The sequence below is a fragment of the Carassius gibelio genome, chromosome B22, assembly GCF_023724105.1.
Source record: "Carassius gibelio isolate Cgi1373 ecotype wild population from Czech Republic chromosome B22, carGib1.2-hapl.c, whole genome shotgun sequence".
Taxonomy (NCBI): Eukaryota; Metazoa; Chordata; class Actinopteri; order Cypriniformes; family Cyprinidae; genus Carassius; species Carassius gibelio.
This window is the reverse complement of record NC_068417.1, coordinates 26,103,367-26,126,270: the sequence shown is the minus strand read 5'-3', so window position 1 is coordinate 26,126,270 and position 22,904 is coordinate 26,103,367. Positions and strand designations below refer to the sequence as shown.

Genomic DNA, 22,904 nt, shown 5'->3' with positions numbered 1-22,904 from the left:
AATATTCTGTGCCATTTTGTTTGAATGGGTTTGATGATAAATTATAAAAATTATTACAAATATGAATATAGAATGGATTTTCGTTGATGAGATTTGCGAAAGATTACATTTAACTGTTAATCATTAGATTATTCTTTTTTTGTATAGATGAACTTTAATTGAACACTAGATGACTGCAAAAGCAATCTAAATATAAATAAATAGGGTTATAAATATGCACAATAAAACATCCAATATGGGCCAATAGTGATCAAAAAGTCTCTATATCGGCCGATAACCGATACAGTACCGATACAATGTACATCCATTGATGGCACCATCACAGAAGCCATTCATATGTTAGTTTGCCAGCAAGTGAGGTAGTGCAAATTTGAACCACAACCATCAAGGCACTTGAACTCAGTTGAGAGTCCATTATCACACTCATATGCCAGGGTTGCACACTTGGGTGATGTTCCCTCTCGCACTATTCAGAGCTGTTACAGTTTCAGGCTCATTTTGCTTTTATGGCTCACTGAATGCAAACTCTGGGGATTAGCCAGGTCCTTCAAAGGCCATTAGAGCCAGTGACAGGTATCCCATTACCCCCCGCACACAGAGAGACGGCATAGGTGAGAGGCACAGAGGCCAGAGAGGAGAGCTGGGGTCAGCTGGGGACAATGAAAGACTTAACCAGGGCCCCAAGTCTCTTTCTGTCAATTTGTATGCCTTGTCTAAATTTACAGACGGTTCTTTCTATAACTGATGGGTTCTCCTGATGTGTAGAAGTGTTTCATGTTTAGAAATGTTTGAAGATTTTTACTGAAAGGTTGAAAAACACATAAAACTATTAAAATACTGAGCACTTTGGTGTATGTTAATCTTGGATTTGTAGTCAGATTGCATGGCTTTTTTTTTTTTACTTATGTTTAAGGTCCACATGAAATCAAAATGGCTAAGTTTTGATGGCTTGGGCAGAATATCCTTAAACACACCCCTCCAACCATTAGGTCCCTATGAGTGAGAGACAGAGAAGGAGGGCAAACATAAAACCAGGCCCCCTATTCAATATACTGTTTCAGTTGGAAATACGTCACTACACAAATTCCGGTTCACACAGACTTTAATATTTTACAGTTACATTTGCAGTTGCACATTTTAAGTCTGTATACATATGTACAATAACTGATCAGAGACGAACTAGCTAATTGTTTTGTGTGTATGGAATAAATGTGTTCAAAACAATTATATCAAGATTTAGAAATGCGACCTTGCTTTGGGCACTGCATGCGATAAGAGAATCTCAAAAGGCAGAGGAAGTCTTTTAGTCAATTACTGTCCCAGATAAGGAGCCCACTTGCAGAGTCAATGGATTCAGGGTCAGAGGCCAAATTACATCATCAACCCCTAAAGCAAGAATGTCCCAGAATGTCCAATGTATTCCCTGTATGACCCACAAAGGGTAAGAGACACTTAAAGTCTGGCAGTTATCTGCCCACCAAAAAAATTAGCTGTGAAGTTGATGCTTATACCAAAAAAGTTTTAACAAAAGAGGTATAAAGAGTATCCAAAATACAGATAATGCAAGGTGATTTTATTGTTAGTTTTTTGAAGATGTAAATGTACACTAGATGTTGCTATCTGCATTTTATTTTAAAAACTGTATGTTGGAGGCATTATATGCACCAATATTACAAACTCTGACTAACACTGATGGTACAAACATTAGTAAATTTCACTGTGTAATTCATTTAAATTTAATGAATTAAATTTAAATTTAAAATAATTGTGTTTTTGGCACTAATTCGTCACTGTGCATCTTTGGTAAAACCTGACAGAACTATTTTAATGCCATAAGACGGTTTGCAGTGGCGCAAGTTATTAGTAAAACTGGTCATAACTTGCAGATGTTTGAGTAGATTTATTAACATAAGTTCAAATTAAAATGTTTTTCGCGTCAAAATTTTGCACAGAACATTCATTATTCATCTTAGTGTGATCATGCCTTTAAACTTTTTTTTTTTAGAGTGTATTTTGTCTTTCTGCACTGGCATATTTCACTTGTTTTTACACTTAAAACAAGTAGAATTTTTTTTTCAGTGGAATAAGATCAAATTGGCTCACATTATCTGAATATGTTTTTATTAGGGATGGTAAGCGATTAGAATTTTTAATCGAATTAATTACATGATGTCGTGATTAATTAATCTACATAATCGCACATCAAACTTGGAGAAATTACTCTGAAAAGAAAATGTAAAGTAATTGTTGTGTAAAGCATCAAACAAAGATTACAAAAATTAGGTATAGCAAGAAATATTTTTTTTGATAAAATGTATTAAGCCTACTCTTTTGGACCATATGAGTAAATGATGACAGAATTGTCATTTTGGTTGGGTGAACTATAACTTTAATAATTTATTTTCTTAATTTTACTGTTATTACTATGAAAATATAAAATTATTTCTTTAATGAAATTATAATCTGAATAATAAACTAAAATTGCCAGTAGGTGGTGGTAAATGTCTTAAGTCATCGAGTCATTTAATCATTCACCTTACAGTGAAACAAGATAAAGAGAAGGACACATGCATAATATATAAAAACTAGGGCTGGTAATTTTACGTGTTAATTAGATTAATTAATTATGGGAAAAAAAACGGTCACACTTTATTTTAGGGTCCAATTCTCACTATTAACTAACCATTAACTATGACTTTTGCCTGAATGAACTCCTTATTTGCTGCTTATTAATAGTTTATAAGGTAGTTGTTAAGTTTAGGGTATTAGGTAGGATTATGGATGTCATGCATTATATGTACTTTATAAGCACTAATAAACAGCCAATATGTTAATAATAAACATGCTAATAAGCAACTACTTATTAGTGTGAATTGGACCCTATACTAAAGTGTTACCAAAAAAACTTAAAATTATTAATGCACTTACCCCGCCCCAGAGCTATGTGTATCCACTGTCATTTCATATTGTCGATTAATGACTAATATAAGACAGGGCAACAACTTACTGCATGATACTGCATAGAGAATATCCCTAAAATTCAAGATATGGTGCAAAATGCCCCTGTTTGAAATTTTATCTCATATCTTGAATTTTAGGGATATTGTTGCTGTAACAACGCTGGTGGTCGCAAACTAGTGGCCAGACCTTCAACAAGACCGATTTCTATTGCTCCTAAAGGCTGAATAGTACATATCTGGCTTCTTTTGCATGTGAAACTGAACCCTCAGGATGGTTCCCTTGATAGCATTTTTCCTCATTGGAAAAACTAGCAATCACCCACCCACTAAGAGTTTTAGGATGCCGGAGGGCAAGGGGTTCCTCTGCTGTGAGGATTGTGGTTAACAAAGACATGGTCTGGTGTATCTGGTCTTATGAGGTACTAAAAGGTGCGAGGTGGCACGTAAAGAAAGCAGACCCCCATAAATGGGCTTTTCTTTAATCAAGGAGAGGGTGTGCAGCAATGCCTCCAAATCAGACATCACTTCCTTTGCCAGCAAGCGGGTAGCCATCAATGGCCTGTACGGATAGTTACAAGCAGATTCAAGGGCTATTTTGTGACTCAAGGCTTCTGTTGTTTTCTGCACCCTGCGCTATCAAAAGGCCCAGGATTAAGGCTGAGGTCATTGTTAAAATGTGGTTAATTGCACCAAGTTGCATGAGAGGAGAACCGTCCGCCTGCCAAAATGCAGATGCAGTCGTCCTGACTAAAAACAGACTTGGGGATGAGAGCATACTACCTCATCACTGAAAATACAAGAAAGGTTCATTCAAACAAAGCTGTGGTTGAACTTCTACAGAAAGTATGAGTCCACAGGGCTTCATACTTGCTGTAACACATAACAATTACCATAATCTAGTGCACAAATCAATTACATCACTCGTTTGACTTATTAGAAATACTTAACCTAAACATAGCAATGGAATTACAAAGGTTGTGCTGCGGTGACAACAGAAGAGACGGTAGTACTTGAAACATGGCCATCTAAACTTTTTAATGCTATTCTTCAGTATGCTAACATTTCTGGCATTATTTAACATCCCAAAAGCATGTCTTTAGCAATTTTGCACTTGTGTGTTGTCATCTGCTTACTTGTGACCCTACACTAATTTGCGCTGCTCTTGGTTTCTTGCATTGCTCATTATGGAAATTCACTGTCTGCATATGTTTTCTTTAATTTGCGCATTTTCAGTAGATCACCCTCAGAACTTTCCCCTTCCATCTGTGCTTTTATGGGATTGCGGTCTCACACTAGTTTGCCCTGTTTAGTTAATCTGGCCCAAGGAGTTCCACTTGGTCAATCCGGAGCAGGATGTTTTCCATGGCTGGAGCTCTCGTTGTGTTTCAAAGCACTGAAATGAGACGGACTGAACTGGAAGCTGACAGGCAGCACAAAGGGGCCATCAGCTTCTTGTCAGATCTGTCAAATCACTCAGCTAGTGAGAGAGGCCTTGACCTTAACACTATCCTCCATGGGGGATTTTTGGCCCATGTCCACTCAACCTTGGTCTGGAACTTTCTGATCGGAGCTGACCTGAAACTGTGAAACTGAATTCAGCAACATAGTGTTAAGACATCTCCCCATGTTTTACAGAGCTGCAGACTTTTAACAGTTGATGTTAAGTTCTATATATTACATTATTTTCAAATAAAAGCAAAACCACAAAAGATAGAATATAAAATGTAAATGTATTGTTTTAGAATTCATACAAAAAGTTTTTCTGGTTGTGGAATACGTTTAATATTAATTATATTAACTACATTGGTATTTTTGTGCTTGGACACCTGTGTGAACTTGAGAGGACCTAGCTTTACACCGCCGTGTTTAAGCTTTAAAAAAGCTCAGAAAATATAAGATAGTGCTATGAAAAGCTACAGCATCATTTGGTTTGCATATGCCACTTGATTTGATATTTCATATCAACACTCTAAAAATATTTTTCGAAAGTAAATTTTTGGATTATGTATTACAAGAAATTACCATTTCAGTCTTTCTACTTTCTTTGAAATTTACCACATATTTCTTAATCAAAAATGTTTCTAGACCATTTGTTATCAGTGTATATACATTATATGTATTTGAATCAATTTTTAGCAGTGATCAGAATGATAAAAATACTGAATGGATGTAACTGGTAAGATCAACTCTTTAGTGAAGTCAGTTATTTGTTCATGAATCGGACTACACTGGCTGCCTTGTATTTAGTTAGTTGCAATAACATTTAGGTCAAACAGAAATCAGTAAGGCATTATTGTACAGAACCTATTCATAAGATTAGGTCTGGCTATGATTAGACATGCATGAAGAATAAATACATAAACATACAGTGTGCTCTGCTATGTGTAAACCTGCGGATGAAGAATCACAAAATTGACAGACAACATACATCCTGAAAATGTTGTTTCAGCTAATTGGCCACATGGGAAACTAAACAGATCTTGAAGAGTGTGTGGGCAAAATTTAAAGATCATTTAAAGTTAACTGTTTGTAAATCACAACTGGGGTGATGGGGCAATGCAAAAAGAAAAAATGTGTCAGGAAATTTACATAATCATAATTGTATCAATCTCAATAGCTTCTTAGTGATTATGCATAGTAGCATAGTGTTTACAGATGTGGTCTGCTTGCCAAGGGTTGGTGAATGTTAGAGTGAACCAGCAAAGAAGGAGCCTACTGTGATGTGTAGTAAATCTTTATTATCACTTCAATTGCTGAAAACTGATTCCAGTTTTAATAGCCAAATAAAATCATAGAGGCTATAAAACTATATAACAATCAACAACTACCTAGTGAACACATACACACACACATACATCCAGTTGGGGCAATTCCTATGTGTGCTTATGACTCATTGAATGGACTCAATACCAATGCCCTTAAATGTCAGTTTAGGACAGCACATTTCAGCACATCATAATTACTTTTTGTATTTGGTTTGGGTGGCGAGATAAAGCTGTTTGCCCATTCAGCACATATAGTTGGCCTTCAGAGACCCATCTTTTGTTGCTGTCCTATGTCTGATTTCATTTAAACAAGATGACTTATGATAAGGTATTGAAAGTGTTTCTGAATCCCCTGTTTCTGATTTAAAGCTGAGCAGAGAATTGTTCCGTTTAATCACATAAAATAAAGTTTATAAGCCTTCTGTAATACTTGTATTACTGTAATACGCACTAATGTTCAAAAGTTTAGGGTCAGTAAGATTTTCATAAAGTTTTTGAAAGAACTCATTCTCAACAAGGCTACATTTATTTGATACAAAAATAGACTAAAACATAGTAATATTGTGAGATTTAAATTTGAAATAACTGTTTTCTATTTGAATATACTATTTTAAAATTTGAAGTGATGTGTTGACAAAACTTCAGACATCATTCTAATATGCTGATTTGGAGCTCAAGAAACATTTCTTATTATCAATATGGAAAATAGTGTTGCTTAATAATTTTGTGTTAAAAACATTTTTACATTTTTTTTCTGAAATATATGATAAAAGTTTGTTTGAAATATAAATATTTTGTAAAATTATAAATGTGTTTATAATTTAGTGCATCCTTGCTGAAAAGTTTTCAAAATGCCTTAAACAATTTTTTTTCCTAATCTTAAAACTTTTGAATTGTAGTGTTACATTCAGATTAAACTGTGCTACTATGTTGATATGGCTGTTTTTTTTTCACACTGTTTTATATCATTGTTTGTTGTCATGTTGTTACAACTGTGTACAGGTGTGGGAATCAAAAGGGATATATATTCTCAAGGGATATATAAATCAAAAGAGGAGTTTAATTAACATGCGAGTAAAGGGTAATTCTAACACATATCTTCAGCTATCGGAACTTCAGGACATAACATCAGGATACATAACATATAACATCATTAACATCAATAATCATGGACAAAGAGGAACTAAACAGACAGGGTTTTAAACACAAGAGAGGTAATCAGGGGAATGGAAAACAGGTGGGGATTAATCAATGAACCAAATGAGAAACGGGACCTGACCAAAATAGGGAAACACAAAAGGAACAGAAAGTCCATAATTGTAACAGTTTGCCCCCTCCCGGAATGGTGCGTCCCCGCACCGAAAGAGATAATTCAGAGAGGGAGGGTGGGGGTTCTGGAGGCGGGCGTGGGCAGGCAAGGGAGAGGGAGCATGGAGCATGGAGCATGGAACCAGGGAGTTGATGGAGGGAGGAGCCAGGGAGGAGCCCAGGGCAGGAGAAGCCAGATGGTCCTCCAGAGACCAGCCAAGATGACCCATGGTAGAGGCGACGGCGAGAGGAGCCATGGTGGAGGAGGAGCCGACACCAGGGGCCGACTGATGGAGACTGTGCCGGTGGATGAGGAGCCCAGGTTGGAGCCAAGCAGATGGAGAGCCATGGTGAAGCAGAGGATCCGGAGGTCCAAGGCAGCGCTGAAGGCACCGGCGACCGAGGTGGAGGTGAGGCTCCGGAAGCCTGCTGCAGAGTCAGAGCGACTTAGGGAAGGAGGAGCCTGACAGAGCCGGTGGGATGGAGTGACGAGGTGAAGCCAGAGGAGTGGAGTCCTGAGGTGGCGGATGGTTGACGACTGACCAAGGTGGAGCCGGAGGGACGAGGGAGCCCGGTGGAGCTGGTGGGATGATGGGCCATGGTGAAGACGAGGGAGCTAGGTACCAAGACTGAGCCACTGGGTCGAAGCACTGAGGTGGAGTCCAGGGCTCGGAGGCTGGAGGCGGAGACAGGGAATCCTCATGACAAGGCTCAGCTCAGATGGTGCTGACTGAGGGTGAGCTGCGGGACTGACCCACTCCACAAAAGCAGCGAAATCCTCTCTGGGACGGTTCGCTGGTAGGCGTGCCTTACACCGCTCACTCAGGCGGATGTAATAAAAACTACAGAGCGAGCGGTCTGGGAAGTTGGTAAGGCACGCCAGATCGATAAAGTCCCACATGTGGTCTTCCAGCGAATCAAAAGTGAAGTTTAATTAACATTTTCAAAAGGAACAGAAAGTCCATGATCATAACAGTTGTTTTAAATACGTAAATCGTTTTATAACTATGATTATGCCAGTTGCAAATTGTGCAATACCCTTCCAAACATAAGACATTAAAAACCTTTTCATAGTTTCATATTTTAAGGGTTGGTTCATCCAAAAATTACAATTATGTCATTAATAACTCACCCTCATGTCGTTCCAAACCAGTAAGACCTGCATTTATCTTCGGAACACAGTTTAAGATATTTTAGATTTAGTCTGAGAGCTCTCTGTCCCTCCATTGAAACTGTATGTACGGTATATTGTCCATGTCCAGAAAGGTAAGAAAAACATCATCAAGCTAGTCCATTTGGCATCAGAGGGTCAGTTAGAATATTTTGAAGCATTGAAAATACATTTTGGTCTAAAAATAGCAAAAACTACGTTCTTCATTCAGCATTGTCTTCTCTTCCGTGTCTGTTGTGAGAGAGTTCAAAACAAAGCAGTTTCTCATATCCAGTTCACGAAAAAATCATTCAGTGTAACCAGATCTTTTTGAACCAGTTCACCTTATCGAACTGAATCGTTTTAAACGGTTTGCGTCTCCGATACGCATTAATCCACAAATGACTTAAGCTCTTAACTTTTTTAATGTGGCTAACACTCCCTCTGAGTTCAAACAAACCAATATCCTAGAGTAATTAATTTATTCAAACAGTACACTGACTGAACTGCGGTGAAGAGAGAACTGAAGATGAACACCGAGCCGAGCCAGATAATGACTCGTTCACGAGTCAAGAACCGTTTCTGTCAGACGTGTCCGATTCGTGAACCGATGAACTGATGATACTGCACGTGTGATTCAGCGGAAAACAGACCGACACACAGAGCGTCTGAACCGAACTGATTCTTTTGGTGATTGATTCTGAACTGATTCTGTGCTAATGTTATGAGCGCTTGAATGAAGGGCAATCAATGTTATGAAGGCTTGAATGAAGGGCAATCATCGCCAATGACGCCATTACGTCGAGCGCAAAATAGGTTCAACCGGTTTATTGAATCGAACTGTCTGAAAGAACTACTGGTGATCCGAAAACCGATGCAACCAGTTCTTGACTCTTAAACAAGTCATTATCTGGCTCGGCTCTGTGTTCATCTTCAGTTCTCTCTTCACAGCAGTTCAGTCTGTGTACTGTTTGAGTACATGAATTACTCCGGGATATTGGTTTGTTTGAACTAAGAGGGAGTGTCAGCCACATTAAAAAAGTTAAAAGCTTAAGTCATTTGTGGATTAATGCGTATTGGAGACGTGAACAGTTTAAAACGATTCAGTTCGATTTGGTGAACTAGTTCAAAAAGATCTGGTTACATCAAATGATTCGTTCGTGAACCGGATATGACAAACTGCTTTGTTTTGAACTCAATCACAACAGACACGGAAGAGAAGATAATGCTGAATAAAGTCTTAGTTTTTGCTATTTTTAGACCAAAATGTATTTTCAATGCTTCAAAATATTCTAAATGACCCTCTGATGTCACATGGACTACTTTGATTATGTTTTTCTTACCTTTCTGGACATGGACAATATACCGTACATACAGTTTCAATGGAGGGACTGAGAGCTCTCGGACTAAATCTAAAATATCTTAAACTGTGTTCCGAAGATAAATGGAGGTCTTACTGGTTTGGAACGACATTAGGGTGAGTTATTAATGACATAATTTTCATTTTTGGGTGAACTAACGCTTTAAATACAATTTTATATCATGTGGTTTTATAAACCAAACATTGCCAAATCTGTTTTCACATTTACTACCTGCAAAGCACAATAAAAATGAAGTATCTCTGTTAGAAAGTACTTTAGATTATGTGATAAAAACCCTTCAGTGGTAGCCACAGGAATCCTATGGCCATGCTTTTGTGACTCAGCCTTGTTTTATTGCTGTTGTTTTTTTTTTTACAAGTCAGCTATAAAAGACCATAAAGGCGTGCACTGGGTGTGTCACATTCTTATCGTTATAGATTTTATAAGGAGTTTCCTTAGATTTTTTGCCTGATTGGAAACTTGAGCTGGTAACACCTACGGGACTATCCTGTTCACTTTGAATTATTGATGTATCATTATAAATAGACAAATGATAAAGAGTATCAAATTAGGTCAAGAAGAAAACCTAGTGGGAGATATACAGCAGAAGCCAGCATTCTGGTGTATTTAACCCAAAATGTCAGTTTTAGATTTTAATATTACAGTAATATTACATTGACAGGCAAAGAATGTGTAAATCTCAAATTGTGATTAATGCATGCAGGGGAAATCCACAGTAGAATCCCAATGTTCTCTCTGCTGCCTTCAGGCAGATGGTTACGCAGTATCCGATCACGCACAAGCCGACGGACAGCTTTTTCCATCAGACTATCAGGCTGCTGAACACTCAGAACTGACACTTACACAGCCCACCACTCTGTCCATACCATTCATCATGCACTTTAACTCGACCACTACCAAAATTTTTACCAACTGGACTTCAATGTAGCATGCACTGCACTTTATTACAATAATACTTATATTTACCAACCATCTCATCTACAATTTGTGTACATTTGTGAATTATGTTTGTATATTATTGTTTAATATAGTGTACATACTGTACATAAAAGTATACTGTTACTGTAAAGTGTCTAAATGTATATAACGTTATTTGTTAAACTTGTCAGTTGTATTCTGCACTGTCTTGCACTGTCTGGAGCACAGTTGCAAGCTTTTCCCTTATCCCGGCACACATGCTGTCAGTGATGTGACAATAAAAGTGATTTGATTTGATTTGAGTAGTCGCTCAGTCTCCGAGATACACTGTCTGGGTTAACATATGCTTGAAGGTGAACATGGTTTAATCAAAAGGTCAATTCAGAGCAACTACAATCCCAAGAGGGTGTTTTAATTCACCGCTGCCTAGAGCCTGAACCCAGTCACAATGAGACCAAGTCTGTCTGTCTGTTTAATTTCGCCACAGAGCCAAGAGAGGTGGTGAACTGTGTTGGCTTTGGCAGATGTTAGTCAGCATATGGTACTGCATGAGTTAGCCAAGCTGTGGGTTCCCAACTGATCTAATTAATACTTGTTTTACATCCCTCACAAAAAGTTATAATAATAATAACAGTGCTAATGACTTCTCATTCAGGAAAAAATGGCCTTGGGTCAACTTTCTGCAAACATTTGCCTAGTGAAGATGAGAGAATCTGAGCAATACCTACTGAACTGTGAGACTGCCTGTCAGTAATTGCACCACTGAGTATACAGAGTGCTCAACCTTTAAATGTAAATATATATATATTGCATTAGTTGAGTCATCGCAAGAGTAGGCAACATTTTATGATGTTATCTTTGGCCATTTTTGTGATCTCATCAGAGATCACTAGAATCAAACTGACATTTTGTGTGACAAATAAGTTTACATGTGCTTTAAAAGTTTGATTTCTGTCTGGCAAAATAAATAATTTGTAATTTAAAAGGCCACACAAGCGTTTCAATGTAAATTAAATTATGCCAGTTGGATTTTGCGAAGTTGTGCTAATAGACCTAGATAATGCAAAGCTCATCTTCGATTATATAAACACTAATTATACTATGGGTGACTTTGGAATGCTGCGCTTGAAAAGAAGGAGGTGTTTAATCCTCAAATATTTGAATACACATTGTCATGTATATGCAAAACCTGCTGTAAAGGTGCAAAGTTTTGTGGGCAAAATGGTCTATTTTCAGTAGTGTAGTGTTGTGTGAAGAACAGATTACACAGAAGCCACTTTCAAACCAAGCTGCCTTACATTGGTCAGTGTTGCGAATTCAACCAACTTGTTACAAAATCTGCATGGCAAAATCTTTCACCCTTATATAAAATTCCTGATCGCATGGATTCGCAGCAGAAATTTGGTGAACAACAGAGATGTTACCAAATGTTAACTGTGCATGCAAATGCACATGATGACTAGATAGAACATTATAAGCTTTTAAGTAAAATTCACCAGGCCTACCTGATTTTCTAAAAGGCAGGTAGGTATTTTAGTTGGAGTGGGATTAACGCTGCACATAACTAATTATGGTGTGTCTTTTCATCCATTCATGACATTAAAACTGGCCTTTGGAAAGAGAATAGTCTAGAAAAATTGGGGCATTTTAGCTCTGCATCTCTCAGAGTGTGTGCCAGTTTCTGCTTTTTATTTTTTTCACCTTCTCTGGGCCGAAAACACCTGGCAAGAGAGGGATTTTGAGCATTTTATAACTATTCTCTGAACCACTGTCCGTCGGAAGGATTAAAAAGACAGGATTTGTAGGATTTTTTTTCCTGGCACCAAAATCTCCAAGAGGCCCCCACAGGCTAAATGTAAGCAACATTCCCAGACTTTCCAGAAGCGTCTGGAATCACCTAGTACCCATGTGCCCTTACCACTTAAACTGTCACAGACCGGGAGCTTCACTACTACTACACACTTATAAAATGTCCTTAGTAGAGTACATTCCTTCTCTCACTCTTTAACACATCTTTTGATCAGGAACCTAAGAACTTTACTGCCTCATATCATTTCATATCTCACTTCTGGAGAACATTCCATTTTCTAAATTCAGCTGTTGATAATTCTTCAAAATTCTCACACTGTAAAGTATTTGACCATAAATTACAACACGTCGACATAAATATTACACTGTGAATTTATTTTCACCTCCCATGATTCTACAGCAGTTTATGTGCCAGCATTCAGTCGGGCACAATCTCTCTTCTGTGGCCTCTAGGCGTCTATGAACTGACAGTCTCTCTTTTTGAAATATGTTTTAAATAATTCCACAATATATTCAGAATGGGTGGATGATTTTCTTCCCATGACTCTGGTCCAAGCTCAACACACCTATGAAATCACTGCAAGGGAAAACAGTAACATCTAAAGCAAGATGCAGAAAAGTGAGGGGAAACTTGGTAAACATGACACATCTCTTGAAAATACAGCTGAAATGGAAGAAGGAGAGTGAAAGAAAATGGGAGATGGAAGAAAAGGCCTGGCAAACTGCAAAATGGCAATATTTTAGCAAAAGTGACTTTTCTGATTATGCCTGTCGCATGACTTTATTTCCTTAAGCGCAGTGTTGTTGCCTGGACTCAAGTCAAGCATTTGATGTTCTTAACCACATACGCCCTAGACTTCAACAGTGCTCTTTTTAAAGCCAAATGTTAAGGGGAAAAAAGAGCTAAGTTTTTGGTTTTGTCAGCCAGCAAGTACCTGCAATTCAAAAACTATAAAAGAAAATAACCTTACCTAAGACAAGAATGGACAGAAACATTAGGCTAAGATTGATATACTTTCTCACTCAACACCCATCAAGTGGTGGTTAATGGTTACAGTCTTTACCTTTGAAGTATGAGATTTCCATTTTTCTTTATACTCATAATTTCTTGTCCATGAATTTTGGAGAAAATTAGTTAAACTACTAGTTGTATTTGTAGACTACATTACTATAATTGTTACATATTATAAAAACATATTTGGAGAAAACTGAGAAAACAGCTTCACTTTAGCAAAACGCTAAATGTTATATTAGGTTTGGTACTCACATGGGTCTCCACAAAGTTTGGTTGGTTAGCTTTTGTTATGGTTTGCCTCTAACTTTAATAAAGAAATAAATGTATTTATTTATTTTTTATTTTTTATTGTCTGCTCCCAACATCAAGCTCATGCAACAGCAGCATAGTTGCTAGTGAAGGGATTTGGGACTGTGTCCGTTTTTGCAGTGCTATTAGCCATTAAGCACTGTCAGGACCTGACAGGCACTACTACAACCCTACACTTAAAATCATAGTCAAATAAGCGTGTCTAGTTTGCATTATGCTGCTGTTAACTGTGAACGATGACACCGTTCTTTTTTGGAGCTGATTGACATCAATCTACTTTGAATACGGAAAACTTAAAAGTGCTGTGTTCTATTCAGCACCTGGACAAAAACAAGTTTCAGGAATAGGTGCCAAATCAAGGCTAGTTTGTGGCCAATTACGCTCTGAAATCATTTGCACAATTCTGCAATCCATTTACTCCAGGTCAGAGTCCTTAATTTTATCCTGCCAGTACTATCTAAAATTATTTTGCTTACGAAAAAACTAAAGCATTCTTCCAAACATTCTAATTGCCCATTTACAACTATATAGAGGAATAGTAAGTATAGTTTAATCGAACTCAAAAGTACCAGAAAATGTGTACTGTTCAATGCAAATATTATTCCCCCTACATCCTTTTTTACCTATCAATCTCTCTTTCAGTCCTTTGCATTGAAGCCTCTTCTCTCAGCTGTTCCAGTCTTCAGTTCACTGGGATTGATACAATATTTTCCTACCTCAATTAGCCAAGGGCCCGTTGACTAATTCTAACTGTTTTTGCACCTGAGAGTTTGGGAGCGGGAGTTGGAAAAAGTGAGAGGGAGAGTCAGTGCGGGGCTGTTTGGGCAATGCAGCAGTGCTGACGGACGCTAAGGGCTATGCAGAGGACAAGGTGGATAGCAGCAAAGCAACACTAACAAAATCAATGCAAAAAACACTTCTGATTCTGAACTTGCTGAATTATGAAAACTGTTTTTCAAAGCCCTTATTGTGAAAATCAAAATTCCTCTACTTATGTGAACCCTGGAATTAAAAAAAAGGCAAAGAGAGAGAATACTGAGAAATTCCGCAAGGCTAGTAAATGCAGGATACCTTTCTGTACAGGGGTCCCTCTTTGGTAAAAAGGACCTTAATTCAGGGAAAGGAAATGAGAGGATGGTAAGTAAATGTACAAGCAAATTGCTTCTGAGGGCTGTACAGTTTCACCCAGCTGTACCAAGTACAAGCATCTAAACTGATCTGAGACAGCCGTGGAGAGCAGAAACTTGTAAACAAATGCAGTGCAACTGTTAAGATCTGCACAGTGGCAGAGCAGTTAAAGCAACCTGCTTGGAAAAAAAGTCTGACTCACTCTTTTTTTGCAACAACAAACACAAAACAGCCAGGGTCAACCCACTGTGATCACCATGACCTAAACCAATTAAATCTTAAATTCAAACAAACAGAAAGCCCTGCTGAACTCTCACAGAGGAGAGTAAAACTCTCAAATAAGTGAGATCAAACTGTGAGGCAGGGGAAAGTGATTTGTAAGAAACGTCTTGTTGATTTATCACTGTAGGGTTTCTAAGAACCAAATTCATCTGCTATTTCAAAATTAAATGCTGATCAAACATCCACAATTTTCTGTAAAATATTAAAGCATCAAAGTATATACAAAACACTCAAAGAAAAAAATGAGGAAAAAGTTATACCTTTAGGGGTACAACAGCTCTCAACTGAGGCATTACACTTAAAGGAAAATATTTGTACCTTATTTTTTCCTAAAGAGTTAATAGTAGAAACATAAAGGTACATTAATACTATGAACTATTAATTTACACCCCTTTAATAGTACCAGACCAGTGACAAGCTTTTGTACCCCTAAAGGTATAACTTTTCTGACAGTGTACAGAGGATTTTAAGATTCTACAACAAAACTTTTATGTTGATTACTTGTTGAACTTGCATGAAAATTTTACACTGTACCTAACTGTTGATTAAATTTACAGTTGTGTTTACATTTTCTGATTATAACGTAATCATTTGCTATTTATTTTTAAGTTAAATTCCCCTGCTTAACCTTATTTAAATAAAGAAGTAGGTTTCCACCTCTGAGTTAAAAAAAAAAATTAAACAAGCAATTGAGAAAAGTGGGACATAATGTCACAATAACAAGAAGTCACAAGTAAAAATTGAGAGTCACATTGAGAGATATGAAGTCGTAATTATAAGATATGACAATGCAATAAAGAGATGTAAAGTTGCAATCATGGTAGATAAAGGAACAATTACCTTTTTCTTTTTTTTCTTTTCTCTAGGGTGGAGACAGACTTCCATATTTCAGATCATAGTATTTTGCGAGCCAATATAACAGGGAAGGGCCTACATTTTCCAATTATGTGTTTTGCGTATTACAAATCCTACCTTGAAACACCTTTGTACATACTCATAAAACTCTGATCCTACGAGCAGAAGAATAAATGAGCCATAAACCACAAGTGATAAGAGAGTCAATGGAAGATCATAAAAACCAAATAATCCCCACTCCCTTCTGCAGGGACACATGAGTGGAGACAAACACTGGGCGTCTACTCACTGTCAGGGTAATTCTTCCGACGGGTGCCATCCACTTTGCCTGTCTTGTCGATGCAGAGAAAGAACTTGTTGGCGGAATAGAGGCGCCGAAGGCGGACGTCACCCTCGAGGTGGTTGTAGCTGCGCGTGTGCCGCTCCAGTGTCCACGAGCAGTTTGTGCCTTGTGCCAGCACATGAAGGGGCTCATGCCCCAGTGCAGGTGGGCAAACTCCAAGAGAGGAGCAAGCCAGAAAGAGCAGGGATAGGCATAACAAGGGAAAAGGATAAGAAGGGAGGGCTGAGCCGGCAAAGGTGAGGTCAGAGTGGAGACCAACGGTAGTAGGTGTCCATTTAAACATGATGGGTCAGACTCCCAAGGTGCACCTTGCAGAAGTAGTCGGCATGATGCTGGTATTCGCTGGGTTCTCTGCCTCACGCAGAACCCATAGGCAGAAGCATGGGAATAGAGGGTTAAAAAAAAATCCTAAGTAAACAATTTAAAACTCAAGTGTATCACTCTAGTCTTTTAAACAGCTGTCTGTTGGTCTTGCTCTTCAGAATGATGAATGAGAACTTTGCAATTCCATCCCAAAGAAATGTCTCAGTCTTGTTAGATTGTCCTGGAGTACCAAGGTCCCTCAGTCCAAGCTGATATAGATGTGGGATCCTGTGTCCTGTGTGATGGTTGCACCTTGCAGGGCTCTCTCCTCTCAGCCAGGGGCAGAGCAAGGTGAAATGTGAGGCTGCCTGACCTGTGCCTGTGAATGAGCTGAGTTGAATGAATCTATTTCAGTGAGAGCCTGTGTGTCTGTGTAAGAGAATGTTTCAAAAAGACTACTAAGAGAAAGAAAGTGAGAGGATAAGATAGAGGTGGCAGTGAGAGTAATCTGACGGACTCAACAAGGCAGTAAAGCTGTAAATGGGTGTCTTTCTCTCTCTCACTCCTGCTCTTTGGTGGGGTGGCTCAGTCCTTTCCTGCATTTTATTCAGGGCAGGGCTTGCATCGGGGGACTGAGAGGAGATGGGTGGGGCCTGGATTATTCATAATCACTTTGAGTGAATGTCACTCTCAATATTGTTTACCTTTTATCGTACTGTCATTTATTTCCCTTCAGGAAGTTGATCATCCTCTGATGTTCCATTTAACTTTACATCCCATCCTGAACCATAATAAACTGTTGCCATCAGGCAAATTATAGGTAATAAATACACCCAATTTAGTATGTACAGAAGTAATAATTTATGTTTGATAAGTAAATTTAAGCAACAAAGATGAGGTCTCCCTTACCTGTAATGGCACTTGTATGTGGATTATCCCAATGGACATTCGAGTCAGCTTGGTGAATATGATGCTCTGCTCTGAAACACTAACATACTTTTCATATCCTCCTGTATTCAATGACGTGTGCAGCCCAGGGGCAGAGGGTGAAAATATTCTTGAAGGTGTGTTTTACCAGGACAAGTCACTTCACACTCTGTAGCTAGTAAACTAATGGGTCTCTGAAGCTTTAGCACTCATACTTATCCCATAAAAGCCTATGGAGACAGCAGTCTGCAGTCTTTTTCAGCTTCCCGCAGTCATTCCCTTCTCCTTGGGCATATAAGCCTTTGGGTTTTTTACTAAAGCCTAGTCTTTTTTTCTAGTCTCATACATCTTAGTCCTTCATCCCCAATTAAACCTAACTGAAGTGGACCCCTATCTTTAATTTCAGCAGCGTTGAACCAAAAAGCTGCACTGGAACACATCGCAGACTTTAGCCGCAGCAAACTAACACGTGCGTTCTGCGCAGGACTGAGTGGAATGAGCTGTTCATATCAGCAGATATTAATAGTATATATTTCTCATTCAAAAGGAGAAACTGAAACAAAGATATACGAGATAAACGCAGATATATGAAATGTAAACAAAGCAGCGCTTGCTTACCATTTTGAATATCGGTAACATTAATAACTTTAATAATTTTAAGCGGCTCATGTTGTTACGAAATCATTCACGTTAAGAATGATTGGGAAAGATCATGTAACATTTATACAGCCTTCTGTCTGTACCACCTTCATTCACATGCTTGTTTTCATCACTTTTGCTTTAATTCTCTGCACTCTGTATGAATGACTGGTTTGCTAAACTGAACATCCAATCAGAGCTCTCACTCTCGAGGAACACACCAAAAAAATCTAAACCCGACCATTGCACATCGCTCGGCTTTAATTGTAAGTAGTAAACTTTGAGCTCACGCTGCTCAGTTAACTCTACAGGCATGTGTAATACCTCAGATCATAGTTAATTCAGGAGAGGTAATAATTTTCTAAACAATGAGATATGTGATTTATGATTGCTGGATTACCTGAGCTGTATATAAGGACCGGAAATTCACGAATAGAAACTTGAAGATGGGATATATTGACTTTGACTACAAATTACCAAAAACACCACAGCAACCACATAGCAATGCTCTTAAAATCACTCACAACATCTTAGGAACCAGATAGCAATGCCCTGAACAACTCCCAAAAACCTAGAACTTGACAAGTTGTGCACAACAAAGCACCATTGCCATTTTTTTTTTCAGATAATTTCTAATCTTTTAAGTCTCAAAAACAATGTCCAAATGCTGAGTTTGAAAGTCAACATTATGTCTAGATCATAACAGAAATGTGGAATTCAGAAACAGGAGAGTCACCAAACAGAATATTCCAAGTGACGCAAATTTTTTACCTACTGTAAACGTAAATAACTTATACTTTGTTCTTTCTTTTTTGACTTGCTTGTTGTCTACTTTACTGATGTACCCTTCCATGCACATACGGGATGAGCAATCTTGTGCCCCTTCAGCACACTCAATGACCCCGGAAGTCCATAAGATCAGCCCCCGCTTCCTTGGAAATTGATGGTAATTGATGGTAATTAGATTCTTTAGGGGAAATATAAGATGTTGCACTTAGAATCTCAAGAACAAAGTTCTGTGCCCATATGAATGTCAGATGTTATGATAAACTTGCTCAAACTGATATGTTGATGCTTGTCCCTCTGCTAAATGATGGTCCACAACACAGCTCTTACATTCAGAACACAGCAGCACAACTGCCATGATCTAAAATTTTCAAGGAACCTTAAATGTAGTTGGTGAGAATCTTAAGAATGATTTCTGAAGGATCGTGTGACTCTGAAGACTGGAGTATTTAACAGTTAAAAAGTCAGCTTTGCCATCACAGATATAAATTACATTTAAAAATGTATTCATGTTTTCAATTGTAATAATATCTTACAATAGTATTGTTTTATTACCTGTATGCTTAAGAGATTTCTATTAAAAACATTAAAAATAAGTTACTGATCCCCAAATTTTGAACAGTATTCTTGAAATATTTTACAGATATCGAAAAACTTAATCTTGATTGACATGACCTCAGAGAAAAGGTCAAAGTAAGATCTCTAATTCCACACATCGTTGGCCATCAACAGGCCTCTGCTTTGCTCCCATGATGCCACGCTATGACGGTTTCGCCCTGAGCTGAGAAAATCTGTCCGGCCATGTGGGATGTTCACTGGCGTAAGGAACCTAATCTTTCCCAGTAGGGTTCCCATCAACTCTGGAAGTGTATGAATGGAGATAATATCTCAGTAATGAGGCCTGTTTTGTACCATCAAAGTCCTCCAAAAAGGCCTGAAACCCAACCTCCCTCTTTGCACCGACAAGCTCCCCCTAATAGCTCCCATTATTAATTGTTTCTCTCTTCTGCTAACATACGGAGTCTCTTCCAGTCCCCCTCCATCATCCACTACCAACACAAACTTGGTCTCCGTTTCACTTCAGACTACCTCAGTTGACATTTATAACTTACAATAAATGGCATCAGCCTTTATTTAATTCTTCATAACACATAGTCCATGGTCTAGTTATTTTGCCACTCCCAAATTATTGGCTTATTGTGAAATAAGATTGTGGTGAATCACACTGTCACACTGCAGTTAGGCAATGTACTTTGAAACAATCATCTCAACCACAGACTTCCTGCTATATTCCTCCGACGCAGGTGGCCGAGATAACCAGAGTGCCACACTGTGCGGCCGCCTGCATAAACATCCGTTTCTAATTCAGGATCTGTCCCTGGCCGCCAAAACTGAAGATCAATCTACAACAAGCCTATTTGCATTTCCTGCTTCGTGACCATTGTCCATTGTAGCCGAAACCAGTGATAATTGGGCAGTCTATCTGATCAACAGCTCCTGAGAGTCTTCGTCCTCTCTGGATAGTTGACAGAGATCTACACCTGATAAACTGGAATGTTACTTTTTAAAGAAAGAACAATGGCGGATATGAATGGTGGACTTTCATCATTAGCGATAATCAAAGAGATATGTGTCAGATGTGGGAGATATTTGGTACTAACTGTAGAAACTCAAACAAATCTGCCTTCAAATGACCTGAGGATATTATTTATTTATTTTCATATTTTAACTTAAGCATTGACTCTGAATTATCAGTATTGACAGGTGAGGAGAGATTTTCCTAAATGTGTTGCATAACGGTAGGCTAACCCTCTCAATGTGGTTGTAAAATACACCTAGCATTGGTATGTTTAGAAGACTAAAATCAGAGCGAGAATTTTTCCCTTTCCTGAAATTTTTTGACTGTCCTTTTTCCAAAACCTCAAGTCATACTTGCATGAAGCATTGGCTAATCAAGTGAACATTTTAAAAGCAGCTCCTACTTCTAAAAAGAAAGAAACACACTCTTCATATAGGTGTGCAAAATAGTCTGAATATCAGACTCCCATAGAATGGCAGCCTTGTCCTGAAGTTATTTTTAGGTTCCTGAATGGCTCTCTTCTCTCCTTTTGTTGACAGCCAGTCACCCAGTAATGACTGTCACACCAGAGCTTGAAGCATCAAATGGTCCTGTCAGAAAGGTGACCCTGTGAACTGTAGCAACAAACAACGTCTGATCTCCACCTACTAGATATGCACAACTTGCTTTGATGACTGTCATCGAACTGTTGATATAAATGCATTTTACTGAAATATTTAAAAACTTAAAAACATTACAGAGAGCCTAATTACATGATGTTAAATAGCCCTTAATTGGGGTTAATATGATTCTTTTATGCAGTTAATTGATTACAAATACAGTATTCAATCATTTATTCATGTGATGGCGAAGCTGAATTTTTAGCAACAAATTCTGTCACATGATCAACACAGAAATCAAAAATCTAAAAATCACTGAATCAGGGTGCTCAAGAAACATTATTATTATCAATACTGACATAATATTTAGATGAATAGAAAGTTAAGATGAACAGTATTTATTTGACATATAATTTTTATAGCAATGTAAGTCTTTCCTGTTGCCTTTGATCAATTTAATGCTTCCTTGCTGAATGAACGTATTAATTGAAAAATCTTAGTGATCTAAGTTAGTGATCTAACCTAACTTTATTTGTTACACTCATCAACCGTTTTCATTTTTAATTGATACAAACATTTAATTAGTGATAAGTTCAGTCAGCCAAACAGAGGGACAGATTTACTGTTCAAATAACAACACGCATCCAAAGATGTATTTAATGTATTTAAATATTCCAAACTATTACCTAGGCCTAAATCTCTCAAACACACAGAAAATAGCATATTTACCTACAAATATTAAGTTTCGTGCCTCACAGAACAAAGGAACACGGCGCATAAAGTCGAAAAGTGGAAAACTGAGGAACACATTTGTGTAGCCTACCCTTGCTTTGCGCGGCAAATACTGAGGCGCGCGCATAGTGAGTGACCTTGTAGCCTACAGGACCGCGTGAAACTTGACAAAGTTCGCCATCTACTGTACAGTTTCTAACCAACACAGGCATTTTTAAATCGCATATCATTTTTTTCAAATAAATCGTTTAATATCTTAACACTTAAAAGAAACTGCTTTTTTCATATTGTTATAGTTTGAATATTATATATAGGCTACAAACAAAAGCTGTCAAACTGAGCCTTCACCAAAAGAAAAATGCTATCTTTTTTTAATTATTATTCTTAGCCTAACATAAGTATATTTAGTATAATAAAGATAATTAGAAAGTAAATTCAGGTTGAAACAACGTAATCCTTTATATAACAAGGTTTTTGTAGCTGATTACATAAAAAGTCGACTTGTCCCCTATTTTCCCCTTGCGTTTAAAACATTTCCTAAAGCTTATATGAAATAAGTGATTAAATGCCAATGGAATACAGCTTACATGAGATGTATGCTACAGTACCATGTGTTTCTTCCTACGTGAAGATGAAGTTTGTTCGATCTGCTCGTCGCTCTTCGATGTCAGAACTCCTCGTATCGCCTATGAACTAGTCAGGTCTGAACACAATGGCGGCCTTCTGCACCAGAGAACGCGGTGTGTCAAAACTATGACAACATGTCACTTTTGAGACTGTGTGCCTACTCTGCTGCTTTAACTCGCAGTTTTGCGGTTGACAGAAGTGTTCAGAGATTTCTGAATGGCGATTATTGCCACCTGTGTCTCAGAATACGGAGTAACGGAGAGAGACAGATACAAGGTAGCGTAATGAAACAGTGTTATTGTCATCCTTCATCTGTCTTGCCCTTCAAATCACATTAAATCTGTCACGTGTTTTAGATCAGGTATATATTTCAAAAGTACTTTGAAATGTGCACTTCAAAAAGTCAAGTATTGACTTGTTTACATCGATGATTTCTCAATGTCAAGAAGGCTTTCAAAAATAATTTACAGTCTGGCATAGTTCAAAAA

General features: G+C 37.9%; 2 protein-coding genes across 3 annotated transcripts in view; one reads left to right on the top strand and one right to left on the bottom strand.

Annotated features, from left to right (window-relative positions):
* LOC127988581 (fibroblast growth factor 22-like) overlaps nt 1-17,091 on the bottom strand; it is a 28,690-nt gene extending 11,599 nt beyond the window's left edge. Inside the window, exon 1 of the mRNA XM_052591360.1 lies at nt 16,171-17,091. Coding sequence (XP_052447320.1) covers nt 16,171-16,507 — 337 coding nt within the window. The 5' untranslated portion in view covers nt 16,508-17,091. The remainder of the gene's footprint in view (nt 1-16,170) is intronic.
* Nucleotides 17,092-22,456: 5,365 nt separating this feature from the next.
* LOC127988579 (DNA-directed RNA polymerase, mitochondrial) overlaps nt 22,457-22,904 on the top strand; it is a 51,180-nt gene continuing 50,732 nt past the window's right edge. Inside the window, exon 1 of one of the 2 annotated variants that reach the window (XM_052591358.1) lies at nt 22,457-22,692. In XM_052591358.1, the coding sequence (XP_052447318.1) occupies nt 22,551-22,692 (142 nt within the window). In that variant the 5' untranslated portion in view covers nt 22,457-22,550. The remainder of the gene's footprint in view (nt 22,693-22,904) is intronic. The other variant, XM_052591357.1, reaches the window with a different exon arrangement.